Source organism: Molossus molossus, unplaced genomic scaffold (genome assembly GCF_014108415.1).
Source record: "Molossus molossus isolate mMolMol1 unplaced genomic scaffold, mMolMol1.p scaffold_m16_p_13, whole genome shotgun sequence".
NCBI lineage: Eukaryota > Metazoa > Chordata > Mammalia > Chiroptera > Molossidae > Molossus > Molossus molossus.
Genome location: NW_023425348.1, coordinates 45063391 through 45086360, shown reverse-complemented (window position 1 = coordinate 45086360; position 22970 = coordinate 45063391). Strand labels below are relative to the sequence as shown.

The 22970-nt window shown below is 40.6% G+C and overlaps 1 protein-coding gene across 14 annotated transcripts in view; it reads right to left on the bottom strand.

Moving 5' to 3' along the window:
- C2CD3 (C2 domain containing 3 centriole elongation regulator) overlaps positions 1 to 22970 on the bottom strand; it is a 156216-nt gene that overhangs the window by 52490 nt on the left and 80756 nt on the right. For all 14 annotated transcript variants that reach the window (XM_036258605.1, XM_036258603.1, XM_036258602.1 and 11 more), the window contains 4 exons: positions 21479 to 21747; positions 20566 to 20655; positions 2902 to 3504; positions 407 to 745 (listed from right to left, as the gene is read on the bottom strand). In XM_036258605.1, the coding sequence (XP_036114498.1) occupies positions 407 to 745; positions 2902 to 3504; positions 20566 to 20655; positions 21479 to 21747 (1301 nt within the window). The remainder of the gene's footprint in view (positions 1 to 406; positions 746 to 2901; positions 3505 to 20565; positions 20656 to 21478; positions 21748 to 22970) is intronic.

Genomic DNA, 22970 nt, shown 5'->3' with positions numbered 1-22970 from the left:
GTTTAGAAAGGCTTTCATGTTGTTTAAGCCTTTAGGTTTGAAAAATATAATAATTATTAATCAAGATGGTTAACAATTCTTACAGATCCTGCCACAATTTGAAAGATCTGTGGCCCTGGCTGGTTTGGCTCAGCGGTTAGAGCGTTGGTCTGCGGTCTTGAGAGACCTGGGTTCGGTTCCTGCTAAGGGCATGTACCCTGGTTGGGTCATGCGGGTGGCAGCCACTCGATCTGTGCCTTTCACATTGATGTTTCTCTCTCTCTTTCTCTTTCCCTTCCACTCCATCTGAATGAAAAAATGGAAAAATGTCCTCGGGTGAGGATAAAAAAAAAAAAAAAAGAAAGATCTGTGAAGATATAATCATAGTCTAAAGATACATGTTTCTGGGTAAGTGAGCAGAGCATACCTTTCAAGCTCAAGTGCATTGCTCTTTCTACCAGGATACTGACAGCAAAAGTTCCATCCAATTCAGCAGGGCCCTCCTGGGCTGAGTAGACTTCAGCTGTGGTGCTATTGCAGAGAACCTGAGTGCAGGATGGAGACTTCTGGTGGCCAGGTGGTAGAGAGAGTTGGATCTCACCATTCCTTCTTGGGAGTTGCTCAGACTCACTGTGGCTGCTGCAGTCCATGGAATCCAGCTCATGAGTGGGCCCAGGGTGTGGGGAGAGAGAGGAAAGAACCACATGAATTCGCAAGGCAGCTCCTGAGAGGTTGGAAGCATTTCGTCCAAACAGAGGATACACACCTGCAAAAGAATAAAGGAGAATAAGCCTAAGCAAGCAGGAACCAAGAACACTTTCTAACCTTGGAAGAGGTGCTCAATGAGGGTGCTTGTGGTCCTCTTTTCTTTTATAGGCCTATAGGCTCCAACATACCAATTTGCAAAAAAAACCCACGAAGTCAGTATACATTGTAAAAATTTTTACCCATCCCTCCATTATCTCTAATAATAGAAAGTAGTGAGAGCTTAGCTTTGAAGCCAAAGCCAAATGACTCCAGGCAGACCTGTTGTGGAAGGGATTGGTGTGCTGAGGGGCAACTAGGCTTTGATGATTTCTGAAGCTGCTTAAAAGCCCAAGATTTTTATGAAATCAGAAATGGCCTGTCCTTTCTTCCACATGTCTCACTGACTCTTGTTCTTAGGGCTTCTCCTCATCAGTAAGCTGCCCTGATATGCAATTTAGCCTGTTTCACCAACTAAATATGTTCTGGCAGTAGACCTGGAGACCACTTGGAAGGGAAGTAGGAGGTGGTGGCAGAGGCGGCAAGAAAGTAAGAAATTAGTATTTGTTGAGTGTTTTTCATGTGCCAAAATCTCAGAGAAGTTAAGTAACCTGCAAAGATGATTTTTTCAATAAGTGGCAGGTTTAAACTCAGGGATTTGAGCTTTATTGGCTTGCTGAATATTAAATAAGATTTTATTTATAAAGCATAAGGCACTAATAGTACCTCCAGGCTCTCAAAGTTTGCTTCATTAGACTCATTTCAATTCAGGAAAATACAGTTAACTGATTCAAAGATAGCACAAGGTGGAACCTTTCCTGCCTCAGCTGCTGTGGCTCAGTTAGATGGGTATCATTCCATGAACCAAAAGAAACCAAGAGCACCGGCCTGGGTGCTCTCACTTTGATGTTTCTTTCTCTTTCCGCCGCTCCCTTCCTTAATCTCTAAAAATCAATAAAAAATCTTTATTAAAAGAAAAAAGAACACTTTTCTATCTTTAGGTAGGGAAATAACAACTTTATAGGTATGTTAAGATGAATAAAGACCATGCTTGTAAAAAAATCTAGTCTGGCCATCTCCAATTCTTTCTGTACTATAGTTGCTAGACTTATTTTTCTAGAATGCAAAGCTATGTCACTCTTCTATTCAGAAAAGTTATAGTTTTCCATAGCTCTCCAAACTCTTCTGCTTAGAAGAGCCCTTCAACATAGTACTCTTGTCCACCTTTCTAGCTGCATCTCCCATCATTTCCCAATCTGTGTATCCTATGATCCAGCAGTACCAAATTATTTCTGGTGTCTAAAATGCATCAAACTGTTCTATGCCTCTGTGCCTTCACACACACTGTTCTGTTTTAAAATACCTTTCTTCTTCCCCTTTCTTGGCTTATTCCTAAATTTTTTGAAACTCAGGTCTCTTTCCCTGAAATAAGTTGTCCTTGAACTAAAGAGATGCTGCATCCCTGTCCTCTCATAGCACCACTGAGAAAACCTTCTTCATCGTTCTTATGCTCCACTGTAATTGTTTATTTACTACTCTCTATTCTTCCATTAGACAATAAACTCAGTGAGGTCAGCATTATTTCCTACTCATCTTTGAGATCCCAGGGCCAGAAAGTACCCAGCACATAATGCCACTTGCAAATGTTACCTTTTTCCTTTCTGCCTTGTGAACCAATTTATTACTATGTTGATTTTCTTTACGATTTCAAGATATGCTGACCAGAGAGAAAGGATAGTCTAGTTTCATTAGCAGGTATGCTTTTCAGTGTATTTAGAAAACTAGCATTCTAGATGATCATATTGGCTCTTATACATGTGGTTACCGGTAGTTCCCCAAATTCATTCATTACGTTACACATATTAACTGAGTGCTTACAATGTTGTAGGCACTATGTTAGGTGCAAAGATCTGATGCATTTAGATGTACTCTAAAGCTACTAAGTTTGGAGCCAGTTCTTAGAACTGTGGTGATTCCACAAAGGTATACTGTCACTAGGTAATGCTTTTTTTTAAAGCAGCCAGCAAACCTCTTTCTTTTTGAAATCTCTTTAGTTATGAAAAGCATTATTAAATTACTATTAATCTTTTAGCATATAATAATGGAAAGAACACTTCCTAGCCTATAATCCTTGGCAGCTACCCAACCTCTCTGAGCTGAGGCTAGTTCTTAACTTACCACTGACAGTTAGAGTTCTTGCTGTCCTCTCCCCAAGTCTGGACAGGTCCACATAGGCTGAGCCAATCCAACTGTCTGTATGGTGGGGCCTCTCCACACTGTCATTGCCATAAGCCCGCCACACTTGGATCTCTAATCTTTCCTCCCTGAAGTACCAAAGCAGTGATGGGCCCCTAGTGACTTCTGCTCTTTTGGATGCCTTAAAAGTAACCATGACCTGCTTTTTGTTTATAGATTCCTTAGGTTTCTTGAGAGGGGTCCAAAAGCTTTCATGATCATATAGCTTGTAGCGGAGGTAGCAATATGTATTCTTATGAATGTGCTTCTGGCCAGCAAGCAGCATGCAGTGGATGGGCAGCCAGAGCCTTGGTGTAGAGATGGTGACAGTGGCTGGCTCCTCTTCATCCATCTTGACAAGATCCTTCAGGTTATTTTCAAAGCTCCAGCCCAATAGTTCAGCAGCTTCCAATACTCGTTCTCTGTCTCCAGGATGGGTGAAGGAAACGGAAAGCTCCAGACCACCCACAATCTTCTGCATGAGCTCCAAGCTATGAGGCATGGCCCCATCTTCTGGTAAAATAATAGGATACCATCCTGTGATCCCTTATGGGAGAAAACATTTTCAATTATTGTCTTAAAAGTAAAAAGACTTACCCATTCTCTACCCCAGAGCCACCATCACCCTAGCCCAAGATAAAACAGAAGACACATACACAACAGTACATTGTAGTTTGTTTCATCTGACCACTGAGAAGCAATGAGATCAGGTTTAAGAATAAAGACTCTAGGAGTTGGAAGATCTAAATTCTCTCCTTGACTCTGACCAAAACTAGTGATTTAGTCAGGTTAAGCCATTAATTTACCTCAGCCTTGTTTTCCTTATCTGACAAATGAGAAAATTAGCACTGATCTTGCCTACCAGACCAGTTTGTATGATTATTATTACTTTTTGGTGGGTCATAGTGTTGATTTCTTAAAAAATTTAATTAATTTATTTTTGTTACAGATGTTTCTCCTTTTCCCCCCACTGATTCCCTCTCCCCCTCCCTGTATGATTATTAAATGATGGTTTTGGAAAAGCTTTCAAAGAAAAGTGCTATACAAGATATGAATGTTATTATGATGTTATAATACAATGAAAAAGGCAAAGGACAAGAAATCAGGAGATCTGGGGTCTAGTCCTAGGTTCTCCACCAAGGAAACTGCCAATTAATGACCAGGAACTAGATTTCAAAATAATAGCAGCTACTTCACTGAGTATTTACTATGCATCAGAAATTCTCCTAGTTTTATATATATATATTACTTCATTTCATTCTCCTGATAACCCTGTGAAATTCTGAGGATTAAATGGGATAAGAATCTCTATTTTATAGAAGAGAAAATGGAAGTCCAGAGATTTACCCAAGTTATTATAATTACCAAGTGGTAGAGCTAGTATTTGAACCCAGGTCTAGCTAGGTCCAAAGTCTACATTCCACCTACTGTAGGTTAACAATAACTTGTCTAAAACCAGGAGGGCCAGATCTGGTTCTGAATTTAGAATTTTTCATTTTTTAGAAAGGTAATATGATATATAAACAAAATATTATGTAACAGTCAGTGGTCATGTAAATCAGGAATTGGTCAACTTATTATGCAAAAGGCCAGACAGCAAATATTTTAGGCTTTGGGCCATATGGTCTCTGTTGCAGCTACTCAGCTACTTTGTTTTTATGGAAAGTGGCCACATACTATATGTAAATAAATGGGCATTATGTTTTCCAATAAGACTTCATATAATCAGGCAGTTGCATAAGTCATAAAGACTAAATCGTCTGTTGGGTTGAGGTCAGATTTGCTGCTTAATGAGTTAATAAAAAACTTGATTTTTCTGAGCTTTTTGGATTTCACAATTATGTAAAACAGACTGTGGACTGGTATAATATTCACAGCAATTTTATGAGAAAAGTCTCATTAATTATACTTTATAGATGAAAAAATTACAACAGTGAAATTAACTTGCCCATAGTCACTTAAGACTTTATGATCTTTGGAAAAGGCCTTCAGTCTGGCCTGTGTGGCTCAGTGGTTAAGTGCTGACTCATGCACCAAGAGGTCGTCAGTTCAATTCCTGGTCAGGGCACATGCCCAAGTTGTGGGCCCAATCCCCAGTGGGGGGTATGCAGGAGGCAGCCAATTGATGCTCTCTTTTATCGATGTTTCTATCTTTCTCTCCCTCTCCCTTCCTCTCTCTAGCATCAGTAAAGAAAAAAAGCCTTTAAAAAAAGAAAAGGGTTTCCTAATTTTCATCTGTAAACTAAGGGGGCTAAATATGTTGACCTCTAAGACTCCTTTTCAGCTTGGTCTTGTACTGGCCTGCTCATAATCACCTCGCCCTGATTAAATAATACAAAAGGCCGACTAGAGTTTTCAGAGGCAAACTGAGGAAGTTGTACTCCTCTAAGCGAAGTTGTCCTCTAAGCGAATCTGTTATTTTTTAGAACTTAGAAAACAGAGTGAATAGTAGGACAACCCTGACCATAGATGTATGCTGACGCAGTTCCCTCCCGCTTATTGCCAACTGCCTCCACTTCTGTATTTGCTTGCTTGCTTGCTCTCCACCAAGGCCATCAAGAAATGCCAGCTGCAGAAATTTGTAACAAGCCCTCTATAAAATAAAATTGTAGCTGAAAGTTGGGGCTGATCTCCAAGAACTCAGCATCAGTTGCCAGCTGGCTTTGCTATCTATTTGGATTTAATCTGGCTCTGGTGGTCTCTCGGTTCTCTCGCGTCACAACATTTGGAGGCCCCAGAGACATTCTTCCCTTATGGGGAAGTCTAGACCGGACCACTAGGCCAGCTATCAAAACTGCAAAGGGGGGCTGGTCTAGGGGAATGTCTCGGAGGGATGTTTTCTCTGCCTTGGGACTAAGCCTGCCCTCCCAGTTTCCCTAGCCTGGTCTCAAATCCTGCTCTAAATTGAATTCTGGATTCATCTTGAGTCATCTGGAATCTCACCGGTGAATAATGTTTTCTGTTCAGTCTGGTAGGCGCCTTTAAGAGGCAAGGGGGAAGGCTGGACGTGGCATTACTTCCCCAGCCAGGTTCCCTAGCAAGACGTCTCAAGGAACTTTGGTTTCAGTCAGTTTTGTCTGTTTTTTTGGTTGAACTTCGGTTCCAGTCAATTGTCAGTTCTGTGGTATTTTTGTTTGTTTTTGGTTTCAGTAACTTCAGTTTCAGCCCTGTCTGTATTTTTTTGTTTGTTTATTGCCCCTCCTGATTGTTGTTGTCTGGTTGCACTTCACTTTGTTGTCATGGGCCAAAGTCAATCTGGTACAAAAACTCCATTGCAATGCCTACTGAATAATTTTAAAGATTTCAAAACTTGGGCAAAAAGCTACAATGTCCCAGTAAGCTCAGGGACCTTATAGACCCTACAGAACTACCTATGGGGTTAGTTAGCCACCCAAAGGAAATTTCAATTTGCAATTGGTTTTTATGGTCCATCAGAAAATATACAGGAGCCCTGGACACCTGATCAAATGCCATATATTGATATTTGGATCGACATAACTACAGACAAACCCAATTATATTAAAAATGTCAGTGTTCAGAGGTTCAAAAGAAAAAAAAAATGGTTTTATTAACAATGCATTAGCAATGCCTCAGTCTGCCCTGAAGAATGGTAACTCCTCCTGGCCCCCGAGGAAATTATATCCTGTCCTTCACGAGCCCCCTGGGGATATACTAAAATGTTAGTTAACCTGAGTTTGCCTACTTTGGGTTCTTATTACAGAAAAGCTAGAGGATAGATTTGGATCTGTTAATGGTCTATTGATTTAAAAAATGTCTACTGAAAATATGAATATATTTGCCAATCTGAGGAATGTTAATTGTCACAAAAAAAAGAGAAAAATTAACATTTCTAAAAATTAAAAGTTCAGATTAAGTTAGAAAGAAAATATAAGGTATAGAAATACATATATATATATATTTTAAAAAGTTATTCTAAAACCGGTTATTTCTGAATGAATAAAAATGTTTATAAAAATTAAAATATCTTAAAAGGAAATCAAATAAGGTAAATAATGAATTTAATAAGATACATGAATCTAAAATAAATTAATATAGAATTTATTTGGTTCTTTTTCAGCCTGTTAAAAGGGAAAAGGTTTTGCCCTGGCCGGTTTGGCTCAGCAATTTAAGCATAGGCCTGCAGTCCACAGAGACCCAGGTTCGGTTCCCGCTAAGGGCACGTACCTCGATTGCAGTTTGTCCCTGGTCCTGCTTGGGTCATGTGGAAGGCAGCCACTTGATGTGTCCCTTTCACGTCAATGTTTCTCTCTCTCTCTCTCTTCCCCTCTCTCTCCTACTCTATCTGAACAAAAAATGGAAAAATGTCCTCAGGTGAGGATTAAAAAAAGAAAAGGGAAAAAGGCCCCCCGACCCCCGTATTTGCCTGGGAAGCAAAAGTTATATATATTATTGAAATGGTTCTATGTTATGTTAATCAGGTACTTGATTCTTTAAAGTCTCATTTTCTTAATTATAAGAACTGAAGTTTCACTGACCTATGTTTATATTTAACATCTGTTGTTGTCACTTTAAATGAGTAAATAATTAAATACTGTTTAATAATAATACTATATAATCTTTTGGTCAAATATGTTTGAAAACTTTCCTAGGATTTGAATTTTAAGAAACTTTTTCTTGACCTGGATTAGCTTTGAGTCATTCCAATAGGACCTGGAATTCCTCAAGGATTTGTTTTCTCTCCTTATGAAAGGAAACCAAATCAATGCAGATGGCTTAACACAAGTCTGTTTCCCCACTGGAGTATGGATAAGGAGAAAACAAACAAACACAAACTCCAAATGCAAGAACATACACACTACTAAGAGTGAGTATTTGTTCACTTAGCAGATGCACAGAGTGCATCTTGTATGTGGGTCTCTGCTAATGCTAAGGGTTATACAAACACAGTCCTCACTTTCAAGGGGTATATAATATATTTGGTAAAGTCATGCTTGGGTTATTTAAAGAAAGAACGTGATTAAGCCCCAGAGGCCTGAGGATCAAGGTCTTTTTGGTTTACCAGAGTTTTCTCTTTCATGGTGCTACAATTTACTCACATGTAAAAAGGGAAAAATGGATCTGAGCTATGGTTACTACAGCATAGATAAAATGATACCTCTGATGTACTTTGGGTCTCCACCTGAGAAGGGCTTTATGAAAAGAAATTATAAAATGATAGAAGGTGGGAAACTGACATGAAAAAACAAAAAAAGATGATGATTCTTTGCCACTTCCTCCTGCCTTGCTGGCAGGGAGGGCTTCTCTCAAAGTCTCCACTGTTGTGGCCCCCTATGTAAGGGAGGACCCACTGTCTGAATGGATGTGGATGTGGATGTATTCGGATATATTGGCTTCTTTGCAGTGAGGGCTCAGTGCTTCTCTGCAAGGCTTATTAACATTCTCACAGGCAAGCTGTTTAACTATTGATGTGCTGTCCCCTGAATCACTTATTACTCTGTTGTCTGCCAGCCTTTTATGATATATGTCCCCTTTTCCACTAATGACCTGTATCATTGGAAACAACAAAACCCCTCTTTCTCTGACAACCCCCAAGGATTAATCTCTCTGTTAGAAACTGTGTTTCACACCCACCAACCCACTTGAGATGATTGTCAGCAGCTTCTGCAGGTCCTTTTCACCTCTGTAGAAAGGGATAGAATCTATAGAGAAGCAGCTAAGGCTGTCCTCAGGATAGACGAAGAACCCACCTCTGATCCCAACCATCTCTGTCACCGGCTACCCACATCCCCAGGGTAAGGAGGCTCTCGAATAACAGTATCACCTGACTCTATTATGGGGTATCCGGGGAATAACTGAAAAAATCGACCAATTTGTCTAACCAAAACTATCCAGAGGTTGAAGGAATCCCCCTCTGCTTTCTTAGAACATTTGATGGAAGCTTACCGGCTGTTTATGCCCATAAACCCGGAAGCCCCTGAAAATAAGAGAGATATTAATATTGCTTTTGTTACCCAATCAGCCCCAGACATTAGGAGGAAATTACATAAGTTAGAGGGTTTCGAGAGAAAGCTCAGTTATGTACTGAGAATGTCACCTGTTTAGGCTATGAACTGAGAGGAGGAAAACAGTCCCTCTCCACAAGCCGCATTGAGGCTTTTCTGAAAATACCCCGACCACAAACAAAGAAACAGGTCTGGGAATTTCTAGGAACAACTGGGTACTGCTGCCTCTGGATACCCTGATTTGCAGAAATTGCAAAGCCCCATATACCAGTATAGGGGGAAAGACAGACAATTTAACTTGGAATGAAACTGAGGAAAAGACTGTCCAAGAACTAAAAGAGACTCTAATCAGCACCCTGGCTCTGACCCTACCTGACCTCAATAAGCCGTTCCAATGATTTGTCTCTGAGAACAGGGGGATTACTAAAGGAATACTCACACAGGCCCTCGATTCCTGGAAACGTTCAATGGCTTATCTATCTAAGAGACTAGACCCAATAGCCTCTGGATGGCCATACTGCTTAAAGGCCATGAACAGCTACAGCCCTGCTCACTAAGGAAGCCTCTAAGCTGACCCTGAGGCAAGATTTACAAATTATAGCACCTCATGGTGTTGAATCCCTATTCAGGAATCCCCCTGAATAATGGATGCCCCATACCAGAATTGTCCAATATCAAGTGCTCTTATTAGACTCCTCGAGAATTAAATTCCTAAAGACTACTGCCCTAAACCCTGCCACCCTGCTGCTTGATGATGACCCAGCAGAACCTGTTCATAACTGCCTCAAGGTCCTGGATTCCTTGACTAAACTTCGAGCGGACCTCAGAGACACACCCTGGCTGGACCCAGATGCTGATCTCTACACAGAGGGGAACAGCTTCATGTCAAACAGCACAAGATATGCAGGAGCTGCTGTGGTAACACAAGATAAGGTACTCTGGGCACAGGCATTGGGACATGGGACTTCTGCACAGAGGGCTGAACTTATAGCCTTAATACAAGCCTTACGTTGGGGAAAGGAAAAGACTATAAATATTTACACTGACAGTAGAGATGCATTCGCTACTGCTCATGTACATGGGGCACTCTATGAGGAGTGGGGACTCCTCACCTCAGAGGAAAAGGAAATTAAAAACAAAGCTAAAATCCTAGCCATCTGGTTACCTCAAAAGGTTGCCATCATTCACTGTAAATGACATCAGACAACCAATGATCCGGTGGCCCGGGAAAATGCTTTTGCAGGTCGGACTGCAAGAGAGACTAGCCAAAAACCAGTTGGGCCTCTCCAGATTTTACCTGCGCTACCTCCACGAAATCTCCCTAAAGTTCCCTCTTATACAGAAGAGGAAAAAGAACTCGGAATTAAGCTAAGAGGGAACATAAACTCTTCTGGTTGGTACATACTCCCTGATAGGAGAATTCTGTTACCTGAGGCACTAAGATGAGATCTTGTTTTTAAGACTCACCAGAGTACCCACCTAGGGGAAACTAAACTGACTGAACTTCTCCATCAAGATTATTACATTCTGAGCAGGCATCTATCCCCAGGCAACAGAAGCACAGACCAGCAGCTGAGGCCAATCCCTAAAAACTACAGCAAAATCTAAGCAGGAGTTGAAACCCACTCCCCAGCACTCCCCAGCCACCAGTGGCAGGACCTGGGGCTCCATAGAGGCCTGTGCAGTCCACCAGCTCACAGGAGCAGTGGGAAGCCGGAGCCCGAGAGGGACTGGTGCGATCCAGCTGCCTTCCCATGGGACCTGCAGTGTGCGGGGCACCAGAGAGGCCTGTAGGACCCAGTAGGAACTGTGCCATCCAGTTACCTGTGGGACCTGCGGGATGCTGAAGCACCAGAGAGGCCTGTGCAACCCAGCAGAGACTGTGCAATCCAGTTACCCACGGGACCTGCAGGGTGCACCAGAGAGGCCTGTGAGACCCAGCTGTACACAAGATAGGCTTAGAGAATGTGAAAATGGAGGCAGAGTGAATGGAAGCTATACAGACGATCTCCCAGGACCAAATGAGAATTAATACTAAAATAAAGACAAATCCTCAGAAAAAAGCAACAGAAAAGGAGCAGGAATAGACCATATAATCAGGGACAGTGGTAGGATCTCTGGAGGTGCAAGAGGGTGGCGGGCTGGTAGACCACAGACAGCAGCGGTCTTAGCTGTGAGCAGTGCACTTGGGGAATAAAGACAAAGCCTGCTCCACAGTGCAGAGAGCCAGGATAGAGCGCTAAAATAGCCACAGCCACTCACCCAGGGGCTACGGCAGAGGGAGGGTAGACTGTGCTGGAACTCTGTGGGGACACCTGGGATTTGGAGGGTACTCAGAGTTTTTGCTGAGTTGTGGCCACAAAGGACGGTGGCCAGTGTGTTCCTTCCCAGAGCTGTGGGGAAAAGCAGCAGCACCCACCTCGAAGATTCAGCCTTTCCCAGGTGAGGCAAAGAAATGCAAGTTGAGGCTCATTAACAACCAGCATCTATCCCACCCTCTGGAAATCCCCTTATGCAGAATACCAGGGCTACATGAAGGCACTGAGTAACTGAGACCACTAGCCTCCAGGAAAAAGGTAGAGGATAACTGAACCTTTCCTGGGCTTGCAATTCTACCCAGGAAAGTAAGACTTGACAGTAATGTTTAATGTGGGCCCACCCAGGCTCATCCAAACCCAGTAGAAGGAGCCACAAACAGCAGAACACCAACACCCACAGGGACAATTTGGCAGGCTCCAAAACCCACTGAGATAGCCAAAATGGTGAAACAAAGAAACAAATCCCAAATGAAAGAACAAGAGAACTCTATCAAAGATGAGATCAATAAAATGCAGTTAAGCAAATTATCAGAGGTAGATTTCAGAGCCATGATCTTGAGGAAGCTCAACAGCATGAGTAAGGCCATCAGCACCATGAGTAAAGATATAGAAACACTGAAAACCATCCAAATGGAAATGAAGAATGACATAGCAAAAATTAAGAACACATTGGAAGGACTAACCAGTAGATAGAGGAAGCTGAGGACCAGATCAATGAATTAGAAGACAGGGTAGAAAAATTCAACCAATCAGAAAACCAAAAGAAAAAAACAATTAAAAAACAGGAAGATAGCTTAAGGGAACTGTGGGACAACTGGAAACATAGTAACATTCGCATCATAGGAGTCACTGAAGAGGGAGAAAATGAGCAAGAGTTAGAGAATATATCTGAAAAAATAGTGACAGAAAACTTTCCTAACTTGGTGAAGGAAGAAGGCATTCAAGTTCAAGAAGCACAGAGAATCCCAAGTAAGAAGAACCCAAACAGGCCCACACCAAGACACATAGTAATTAAAATGCCAAAAATTAAAGACAAAGCGAGAATCCTAAAGGCAGCAAGAGATAAGCAACAGGTTACCTACAAAGGAAACCCCATAAGGCTCTCAGCTGACTTCTCAACAGAAACACTACAGGCCAGAAAACAGTGGCAAGAAGTAATCAAGGTCATGAAAAACAAGGATCTCAATCCAAGACTACTCTACCCAGCAAGGCTATCATTCAAAATAGAAGGTCAAATAAAGACCTTCCCAGACAAAAAAAGGCTAAGGGAATATTAACACCAAACCAGTATTGCAAGATATGCTAAAAGGACTGCTGTAATTAGTAGAATAAATAGAAAGAAAAATAAAACCACACTAAACAAAAACGGCAATAAATAAGTACATATCAAGTATCATCTTAAATGTGAATGATTTGAATGCTCCAATAAAAAGACACAGAGTGGCTGACTGGATAAGAAAGCATGACTCACATATATGTTGTTTACAAGAGACCCACCTCACAACAAAAGACTCACATAGGCTATAAGTGAAGGGATGGAAAAAAATCTTTCAAGCAAACAGAAAGGAAAAAAAGCTGGGGTAGCAATACTCATATCTGATTAAGTAGATTTCAAAATGATGGCCCAAACTAGAGACAAAGAAAGCCACTACATAATTTTGAAAAGATCTATCCAACAGGAAGATATAACCTTGATAAACATATATGCACCCAATATAGGAGCACCAAAATATATTAAAAATCTTCTCGAGGACTTCAAAGGAAAAATCGACAGGAATACAATCATAGCAAAGAACTTCAATACCCCGCTGACATCACTGGATAGATCATCTAGACAAAAAATTAACAAGGAAACACAGACTCTAAATGAAGTGCTAGATCAAATGAATTTCACAGATATCCAGAGAATTACACCCCCAAACTGCAGAATTCACATTCTTCTCAAGTGCACATGGGACATTCTCAAAGATAGACCACATGTTAGGACACAAACTAAGTCTCTACAAGTTCAAGAAGATTGAAATCATATCAAGCATTTTCTCAGATCACAATGGCATGAAACTACAAATCAATTGCAACAAGAACGTGCAAAGACATTTGAACACATGGAGGCTAAATAGCATGTTATTGAACAATGAATGAGTTACCATGGAGATCAAGGAAGAAATTAAAAACTTCCTGAAAACCAATCAAAATGAACACACATCAACACAAAATCTATGGGATGCAGCAAAAGCAGTCCTAAGAGGGAAGTTCATAGCACTACAGGCCTACCTCAGGAAGCAAGAAAAATTTCTAATAGACTATCTCACCATATAACTTAAAGAACTAGAAAGCAAACAAAAAGAAAACTCCAGAGCAAGTAGAAGTAAAGAAATAGTAAAGATCAGAGCAGAAATAAATGACACGGAGACCAAAAAAACAATCCAAAGGATCAATGAAACAAAGAGCTGGTTCTTTGAAAAGATAAACAAAATTGATGGATCCTTAGCTAGACTCACCAAGAAACAGAGAGAGAGAACTCAAATACACAAAATCAGAAAAGAAAGAGGAGAAATAATAACTGATACCACAGAAATACAACAAATTGTGAACAAATATTATGAACAATTATACAGCAACAAATTCGACAATCTAAACGAAATGGACAAATTTCTAGAAACACATAGTCTCCCAAAACTGAACTGCGAAGAGATAGAAAACTTGAACAGACCAATAACAATAAAAGAAATTGAAAATGTAATCAAGACTCTCCCAGCAAACAAAAGCCCGGGCCCGGACGGCTTCATGGGGGAATGTTACCAAACATTCAAAGAAGAACTAATACCCATTATCCTCAAACTATTTCAAAAAATTCAAGAAGAAGGAAGACTTCCAAACTCGTTTTATGAGCCCAGCATAATTCTAATTCCAAAACCAGAAAAAGACACTACAAAGAAAGAAAACTACAGGCCAATATCCCTGATGAACATAGACGCCAAAATCCTGAACAAAATACTAGCAAATCGGATCCAGCAATGCATCAAAAAAATTATTCACCATGACCAAGTGGGATTCATACCAGGGATGCAAGGCTGGTACAGTATTCGCAAATCAATAAATGTGATACACCACATAAACAAAACGAAAGATAAAAATCGTATCAATAGACGCTGAAAAAGCATCAGACAAAATCCAGCACCCATTTCTGATAAAAATGCTCAGCAATCTGGGAATAGAGGGATCATATCTTGACATAATAAAGGCCATATATGAAAGACCTAGAGCCAACATCATACTCAATGGGCAAAAACTAAAAGCATTTCCCTTAAGAACCAGAACCAGACAAGGATGCTCAATTTCGCCAATCTTATTTAACATAGTACTGGAAGTTTTAGGCACAGCAATCAGACAGGAAGAAAAAATAAACGGGATCTAAATTGTAAAGGAGGAAGTGAAACTGTCATTATTCGCAGATGACATGCTACTATACGTAGAAAACCCCCAAGGCTCCATCAAAAATTTACTAGACTTAATAAATGAATTTGGCAAAGTAGCAGGATACAAAATTAACGTCAAGAAATTGACGGCATTCTTATACACCAATGATGAACTCACAAAAACAGAAACTAAAAACACAATCTCATTTACCATCGCGGCAAAAAATTAAGATACCTAGGAATAAACTTATCCAAAGAAATAAAGGACCTATTCGCTGAAAACTACAGGTCATTGAAAAAAGAAATAGAGGAAAATATAAAAAAGTGGAAGCACATACCTTGTTCATGGATTGGAAGAATTAACATAATTAAAATGTCCATACTACCCAAAGCAATCTATAGATTCAATTCAATCGCCATCAAAATACCAATGACATACTTCACAGAACTAGAACAAATACTTCAAAAGTTCATACGGAACCAAAAAAGACCCCGAATAGCCACAGCAATCTGGAAAAAGAACAACAAAGTTGGAGGGATCACATTAAGAGATTTCAGCTTATACTACAAAGCCACTGTAATCAAAACAGCCTGGTACTGGCACAAGAACAGGCAGATAGATCAGTAGAACAGAATAGAGAACCCAGAAATCGACCTAAGGCAATATGCTCAATTAATATTTGACAAAGGGGGCAAGGGCATACAGTGGAGTAAAGACAGCCTCTTTAACAAATGGTATTGGACAGCTACATGCAAAAAAAAGAAACTAGACCATCAACGTACACCATACACAAGAATAAACTCAAAATGGATAAAAGACTTAAATGTGACTCATGAATCCATAAAAATTCTAGAAGAAAAATGTAGGCAACAAAATTTCAGACATCATACACAGCAGAATTTTCACTGATACATCACCTAAGGCAACAGAAACAAAGGAGAAAATGAACACATGGGACTACATCAAACTAAAAAGCTTCTGCACAGCAAAAGAAACAACCACCAAAATGGAAAGCAACCCGCTTTATGGGAGAGCATAACTGCCAACGATACATCAGATAAGGGGTTAATTTCCAAAATATATAGAGTACTCATACAACTCAACAAAAGGAAAACAAAGAACCCAATTAAAAAATGGGCAGAGGAACTAAATAGACATCTCTTCAAACAGGACATACAAATGGCTAAGAGACATATGAAGAAATGCTCAACATTACTAATCATCAGAGAGATGCAAATTAAAACAATGAGGTATCACCTCACACCGGTCAGAATGGCCACCATCAACAAATCATCAAACAACAAGTGTTGGTGAGGGTGTGGAGAAAAGGGGACTCTAGTACACTGCTGGTGGAAATGCAGGTTGGTGCAGCCACTATGGAAAACAATATGGTGTTACCTCAAAAAATTAAAAGTTGAACTGCCATTTGACCCAGTGATCCCACTTGTAAGAATATACCCTAAGAAACCAGAAACATCAATCATAAAGAATATATGTACCCCCATATTCATAGCAGCACTATTTACAATAGCAAAGATCTGGAAACAGCCCAAATGTCCATCAGTAGACAAATGGATAAAAAAGCTGTGGTACATATACACAATGGAGTACTATTCAAAGATCTCTTATCCTTTGAGTCGACATGGAGGGACCTGGAAAGTATTATCCTAAGTGAAACAAGCCAACAGAGAAAGACAAGTATCATACGATCTCACTTATTTGTGGAATATAATGAACATAAAATCTGAGGAATGGGGTAGTCCCAGAGACGTGGAAGTGGGGTACAGACTGACAATGCCCAGAGGAGGGGGTGGTGGGGGAGAGATAAACCACAGAACTTAAATGCATGTATGCATGAACAATGGACATGGACAACAAAGCTGGGGACAGGGCGGGGAGGGACGGGGAGGGGGGAATCAGTGGGGGAAAAGGAGAAACATCTGTAACAAAAATAAATTAATTAATTTTAAAAAAAGATTATTACTTTCCAAGACTTCATTATTATGCCAAGCAAACTGCAGCCCGCTGTCCTACTTGTGCTCAAATAAATACAAAACAACAAGGAAATGCTCAATCGGGGATTCGACTGCGCAGACAGAACCCAGGGGAATACTGGGAAACATACTTTACTAAAATAGTTCCAGGAAAGTCTGGTTACAAATGCCTTCTCATTTTTATTGAACTTTTTCAGGTTGGACAGAAGCCTTCCTGACTAAATCTAAGATAGCTCAGACAGTGGCTAGGAAACTAACATCAGATATAGTCCCCTGATTTAGCCTCCCTTTAGCCATGGGGTCCAACAATGGCCCAGCATTCATTGCCCAGATCATACAAGCCTTAGCTATAATTTTAAAAATTACTTGGAAATCACACTGTGCATACAGGCCTCAGAGTTCAGGACAGATAGAAAGGATGAATCGAACATTAAAGGAGACTATTACTAAATTAAAATTAGAGACAGACGAAAACTGGGTCATCCTCCTTCCTTTTGCCTTATTCCAGGTCCGATGTACTCCCTATATTAAGGGTCTCTCTCTCTATGAAATAATGTATGGGAGACCACCACCACTCCTCCCCAAATTGGGAGAAGAAACCCTACCTGAACTAAATAACCATTATCTTCTTAAGTCTTTACAGGTTCTGCAATTCGTCCAGCAGAAAAACCACCAGATAAGAGATTCTCTCCCTAAGCCCTCTCTTCCAGGTGACTTAGATCTCCACAATATTCACCCAGAGGCTGGATCTGGATCAAGGAAATTCAGCCTGCTTCTCTGGAACCTAGATGGACTAGTCCCCTGACTGTAATCCTCACCACTCTGACGGCCCTCAAGGTAGCAGGTCGCCATTTCTGGATTCATCACCCCCAGGTAAAGAAGGCACACCCCGACCAGATAATAGAGAAATGGACAAATCACCTCACCAGGAGTCTTGCCTACTAACAATTCCTATGCCAAAGGACCTCCAAGAAGATGAAGGCCCCAGATTACTTGTAGACCCAGAAGGGACTTAGTTCGTGTGCACTACCAGACTCATTACCTATATTAATTCATATACTGATGACTTTGGACTTATGTAATCCCACAGGTCTACTTTTACTCCGGTGAAGGCGGGCGTGAACATTTTGGAATCTTAGCTGGAAGGGAAAAATGGGCAACATCCATTAGTTCCACTCTTAATAAGCTTAGGAATAGCAGGCTCTGCAGCCATTGGTACGACTGTACTAGTCACGGGAGACCGAATTTTAAGGTACTTAATAAACAGATAGATCAAGACCTCTCAGATCTGGAAAACTCTATCACCCATTTAGAAAAGTCCCTAAATTCCCTAGCTGAAGTAGTATTTCAGAATAGACAGGGACTTGATCTCCTCTTCTTAAAACAAGGAGGTCTATATGTAGCTCTAGGTGAGACCTGTTGTTTCTATGCTAACCACTCCAGCATAATACGAGACAGCCTATGCCTAGTTAGGCAAAGACTCCAAGACAGAGAAGAACTAAGAAAATCAGGAAGCAACTGGTTCGAGGGTCTATATAACTGGTCTCCATGGTTAACAACTCTTCTATCAACAACAGCAGGACATCTTCTATTATTGCTCATAGGGCTACTTTTTGGCCCCATAATTATTAACTGTTTAAATATATCAGAGAAAGAATCCAGACAGTTAAACTTGTGGTCTTAAGCACCTATTACCAAAGAATTAAAGATTCAGAAGAGGAAACAATGATTTGATTCCTGTGAAAACCAGTGGGGAATGTACTGGCCTGCTCATATCACCTTGCCCTGATTAAATAATACAAAAGGCTGGCTATGGAGCGTTCAGAGGCAAACTGAGGAAGTACCAAGTGGCCTGTACTCCTCTAAGCGAATTTATTTTTTAGAACTTAGAAAACAGGGAATAGCAGGACAACCCTGATCATAGATGTGTGTTGATGCAGCTCCCTCCTGCCTCCGTTCCCTCCCACTTATCGCCAACTGCCTCCGCTTCTGTACTTGCTTGCTTGCTCTCCCCTAAGGCCATCAAGAAATGCCAGTTGGAGAAATTTGTAACAAGCCCTCTATAAAATAAAATTGTAGCTGAAAGTCGGGGCTGATCTCTGAGAACTCGGTATCAGTCGCCGGCTGGCTTTGCTTTCTATTTGGCTCTGGTGGTCTCTCGGTTCCCTCGTACCACAACAGGTCTAAGAACTTATGGCCTTAGTTTTAGAAACTTCTCCCCTCTGGGTATTAATTTCCCCACAACAAGGTGTTAAGGTTCTTAACACCTTTTGGCCGCAGACCCCTGATGCTCTAATGAAAGTTATTATCCCCAGAAAATTGTACAAATGCACATACACACAAAATTTCATACCACTTGAGCAATTAAGAACTGCTAGATTAGATGGTTCCTCTTATTCTGTGATTCTGTAATTGAGATTACTGGCAGGAGTTAAGAAAACAGAATGTTCACTTCACTTTAGAATAATTCTAAAAACAACGACAAATGATATATCCCAAATTGTCTAAAAGTTTTATCTCCAAGGGGTTCAATTTAATTTGTAGATATGAAATTTCCCAGATGGTGCCTGTTACCTGACAAAATGTAATAAGTTTCAGAAGAAGGGAAACTGAGGTTCCTATGTCCCTGGCCCTGTGCCAAGTTCCTTTACATGTATAATTTCAGAATGGTTCAATGATCTTATAAAGTAGATCTTTTCTTTATTAATTTTTAGAGAGAGAGGAAGGGAAAGGGAGAGAGAGATAGAGACATCGATAAGAGAGAACAGTGATTGGCCAACTCCTGAATGCCCCACACTGGGGATTGGGCCCACAACCTGGGCCATGTGCCCTGACTGGTAATCAAACTGGCGACCTCCTGATGCATGGGTCAATGCTCAACCACTGAGCCACACTGGCCGGGCACAAAGAAGATCTTATTATTCCCATTTTTTCAGATGAGGAAACTATGGATCTGAGAGATAAAGGGACTTTTTCTAAATCACAAACAGTGACAGAAGTGATATTTAAACTCTGTATCAAGTTGTACAGACTTCTCTCTGGCAGGCACACAGTACCTGTTTATTAGAGTATTGCTCAAATTTCTATTTAAATTAAACTTGGGATATGTGTGACAGAATTTTGGAAACTAGATTACATAATCCTAGGGAGGAAAACGAACAAGAGAAGGAAAACTAACATTTACTGAGTGCTTACTATGTGTCAGATACTTTATCCTATTTAATCAATTCTTATCTATAGATTTGTCAGAATTAACTGTCTCCATCTATGAGCTAAGAAAACTGGGGCTCAGAGAGGTCAACGTCACTCTGTAAAGGTCACCAAGCTACTAATATAAATAGTATAGGACCAATATTTCCAAACTGCCTTGGCGGTTGTATCTTCCCCTGATGTACTTATTCCTTCTTCACTGAGAGAGAATTTCAAAAAAAAGAATGGGCAAATCTGGATTTGATTTCCAGTACTGGCTACTCACTAGCTGTGTGGTTTTGGCAAATCACCTCTGTAAGCCTAAGTTTTCTCATCTGTCAAATGAAAAGAATAAGATCCTGTATCCCTGCCAGGTAAGGTTATCATGAGGCTCACACAAGATTTAAGAAAATATTTTACCAAGTGCTATATAATGTAATGGATATCACCATATTTATTAGTAGTAGTATCATTATCTTTCCTAGAGTAAGATGACAATACAATGTTTTGAGCTTCTTTGCTTTATTAGAAAACTTTGAAATAATTAGGAGAGGACTTAAAATTATTTTGAGAAAACTTTTGCGGTACCTGGGAGAATTCAGAAGCATGTATCAAGAGGTCATATTTTCTTTTGCATATCTGCAGGAGCTAAATAAGATAATCTTTTGCAGGAAAGTGAATGGGAAAGGGTAAGATTAGAAAGTGATAATCTAGAATCCTTACCAGATCTCTTGATTAGCAGCTCCTTTGTTGGAACCTTTACTACTCCAAGCAGATAATCTTTGAGTGACTGGATACTGGTTATATCACTGGCTGTCAAATAAAAAAAAAAAGAGAAATTATTTGGTGGTCTATTGCACCAAAGAGTTTGTGTTTATAGTATATCCACATAACCTTCCATTTACACTCATTAAATATCAGTGTTGCAAGATGCATTAGAGATCATCTTGCTGTAGTCAAATGCCCTCTAAATAGTTTTTAATTAAATCATTAGTCATATGACCGTGTGTGTAATTTTAAATCCTTTTATTTTGAAAAAAATTCAGGCATACAGAAAGTCTTCAAGAATATAACAAAAGCCCTGGCTGGTCTGGCTCAGCAGTTAGAGTATCAGCCCGTGGACCAAAGAGTCACGGGTTCGATTCGGGTCAAGGGTCCCTTGGTTGTGATTCCATCCCTGGCCCTGGTTGGGGTCGTGTAGGAGGAAACCAATCGATGTGGCTTTCTTATACTGATGTTTCTCTTCTCTCTCTCTCTCTCTCTCTCTCTCTCTCTCCCCTTCCTCTCTCCCTCCCACTCTATCTGAAAATCAAAGGAAAAATTTCCTTGGGTGAGGAATGAAAAAAAAAAAATTATTACAATGAACTTCACCTAGATTCACCCAATAACATCCTGACCCATTTGCTTTATCTCTCTCTACATTGTCTCTCTCTCTTTCTCCTACACACACACACAGACACACTCACACTCACTCAATACATATTCTACTTATTTTCCTTATACTCTTCAGATTTTAAGTTGCAGAGAATATGACCCCTCACCCTTAAATACATCAGCATGTGTCTCCTAGAAAAGCTATACCATTCAAAACAGAGTCCCTTTTAATTATGATTGTGATGAGCCATTTAGTACTCGCCTGACTTTGTATCTTCATGATAAATGGCAAAAGTGACCTCTGCAAACTCCAACAGCTCTGCCAGGAAACAAGCCTCTCCACTGCAGTGTTGAGTTACTAAGTTACATGAGAACTCAGTGTGATGGGAGAACTCAGGGCAGAAGGTACAGGCCACAGGGCGGGTTCGGCGCTGTTCTCCCTTGGGCAGGAAGGAGAGATGAACGGTGACAAAAGCATTGACCCCAACTGAGGCATTAAACTGTAGAGAGGGTTCCTGCTCAGCCAAAGCCCTGTAGGGAAAAAGAGTAGGCAGGAGAAAAAAGAAATATAAAAAATCAGCTTGCGTGCCTAGAAAACATTTCCACCATTTCCATGAGGCCACCAAGAACACCAAGCGACCATTTATTTCCTACCTAGGCTTATGGCAGTGCCACAGTGTGCTTTCTTAGTAAGTTCTCAGAGTGTATGTGCATTGATTGGGAAGAGACAACAGTCATCTGCCCACCAGAGTGACACTTCACTGCAGTGTCATTGCCCTTCGGACCAAGGCTACTAGAAACCAACTACAGTTGAACAAGTTGGGTTTACTGCTCACTGCAATAAGGGAGAACACAAACCGTGGGAATCATGGGGCATCTTAGTAAGAAGGTCTCAGAAGAAACTTATTGCACTGGGCTCGTGTTACTTGATTTGAAAGAGTTGAGTATTCGAGGAAGTAGGGCTTTGCTCTCTCTGGATTGGTATTCTTAATGAATCTTATCTAGAAGGAGAGAAGACTAGAATAAGGCTAAAGCTATAATTGGTAAAGAAGCAACAGTCACTCACGTTAGCCAGGGTGTGGGAATATTGGGTATTTTTGTGGTTTTCTTAATGACCTTGTTTTGGTTTATGCTTAGACAAGATTATAAAGTAGTCTTATTTTTGTCTCACCTGACCATAGTCACAGAGCAGCCTTGTTGAATGCTGGTGTTCTGTGAGATTGTTTATGCTCAACAGCAAACCACCTAAGCCTAGCTAAGTGTCAGATCAGTTCCCAGATGTCAGGGGCTGCTTTTCTCTTTCTCAGTACAGATGTTCCATGATATGTACAGATAGAATCTACCCACCTTTAACTGACACACATAAAGAGTAAAATGTTTTGTGTGTGGGTATAATACGAGATAAACTTCCTTACCCCCAAACTCCCCAAGGTATAAAATGGACATTTAGGCAAAGAGGTCACCTGTTTTTGAAGCATTCCCTGATAGTCCCAAAGAAGACTTAAGGGTTCCTTCCTCTAAGATCCTTACTGTACTTGATATGTAAAAGTAAAGAATAATAATTTGGCCCTGGCCAGTTTGGCTCAGCGGTTAGAGCGTCGGCCTGCGGTCCAGAGAGACCCGGGTTCGGTTCCTGTTAAGGGCACGTACCTTGGTTGCAGTTTGTACCCAAACCTGGTTGGGTCGTGCGGGAGGCAACCACTGGATGTGTCCCTTTCACATCGATGTTTCTTTCTCTCTCTCTCTCTCTCTCT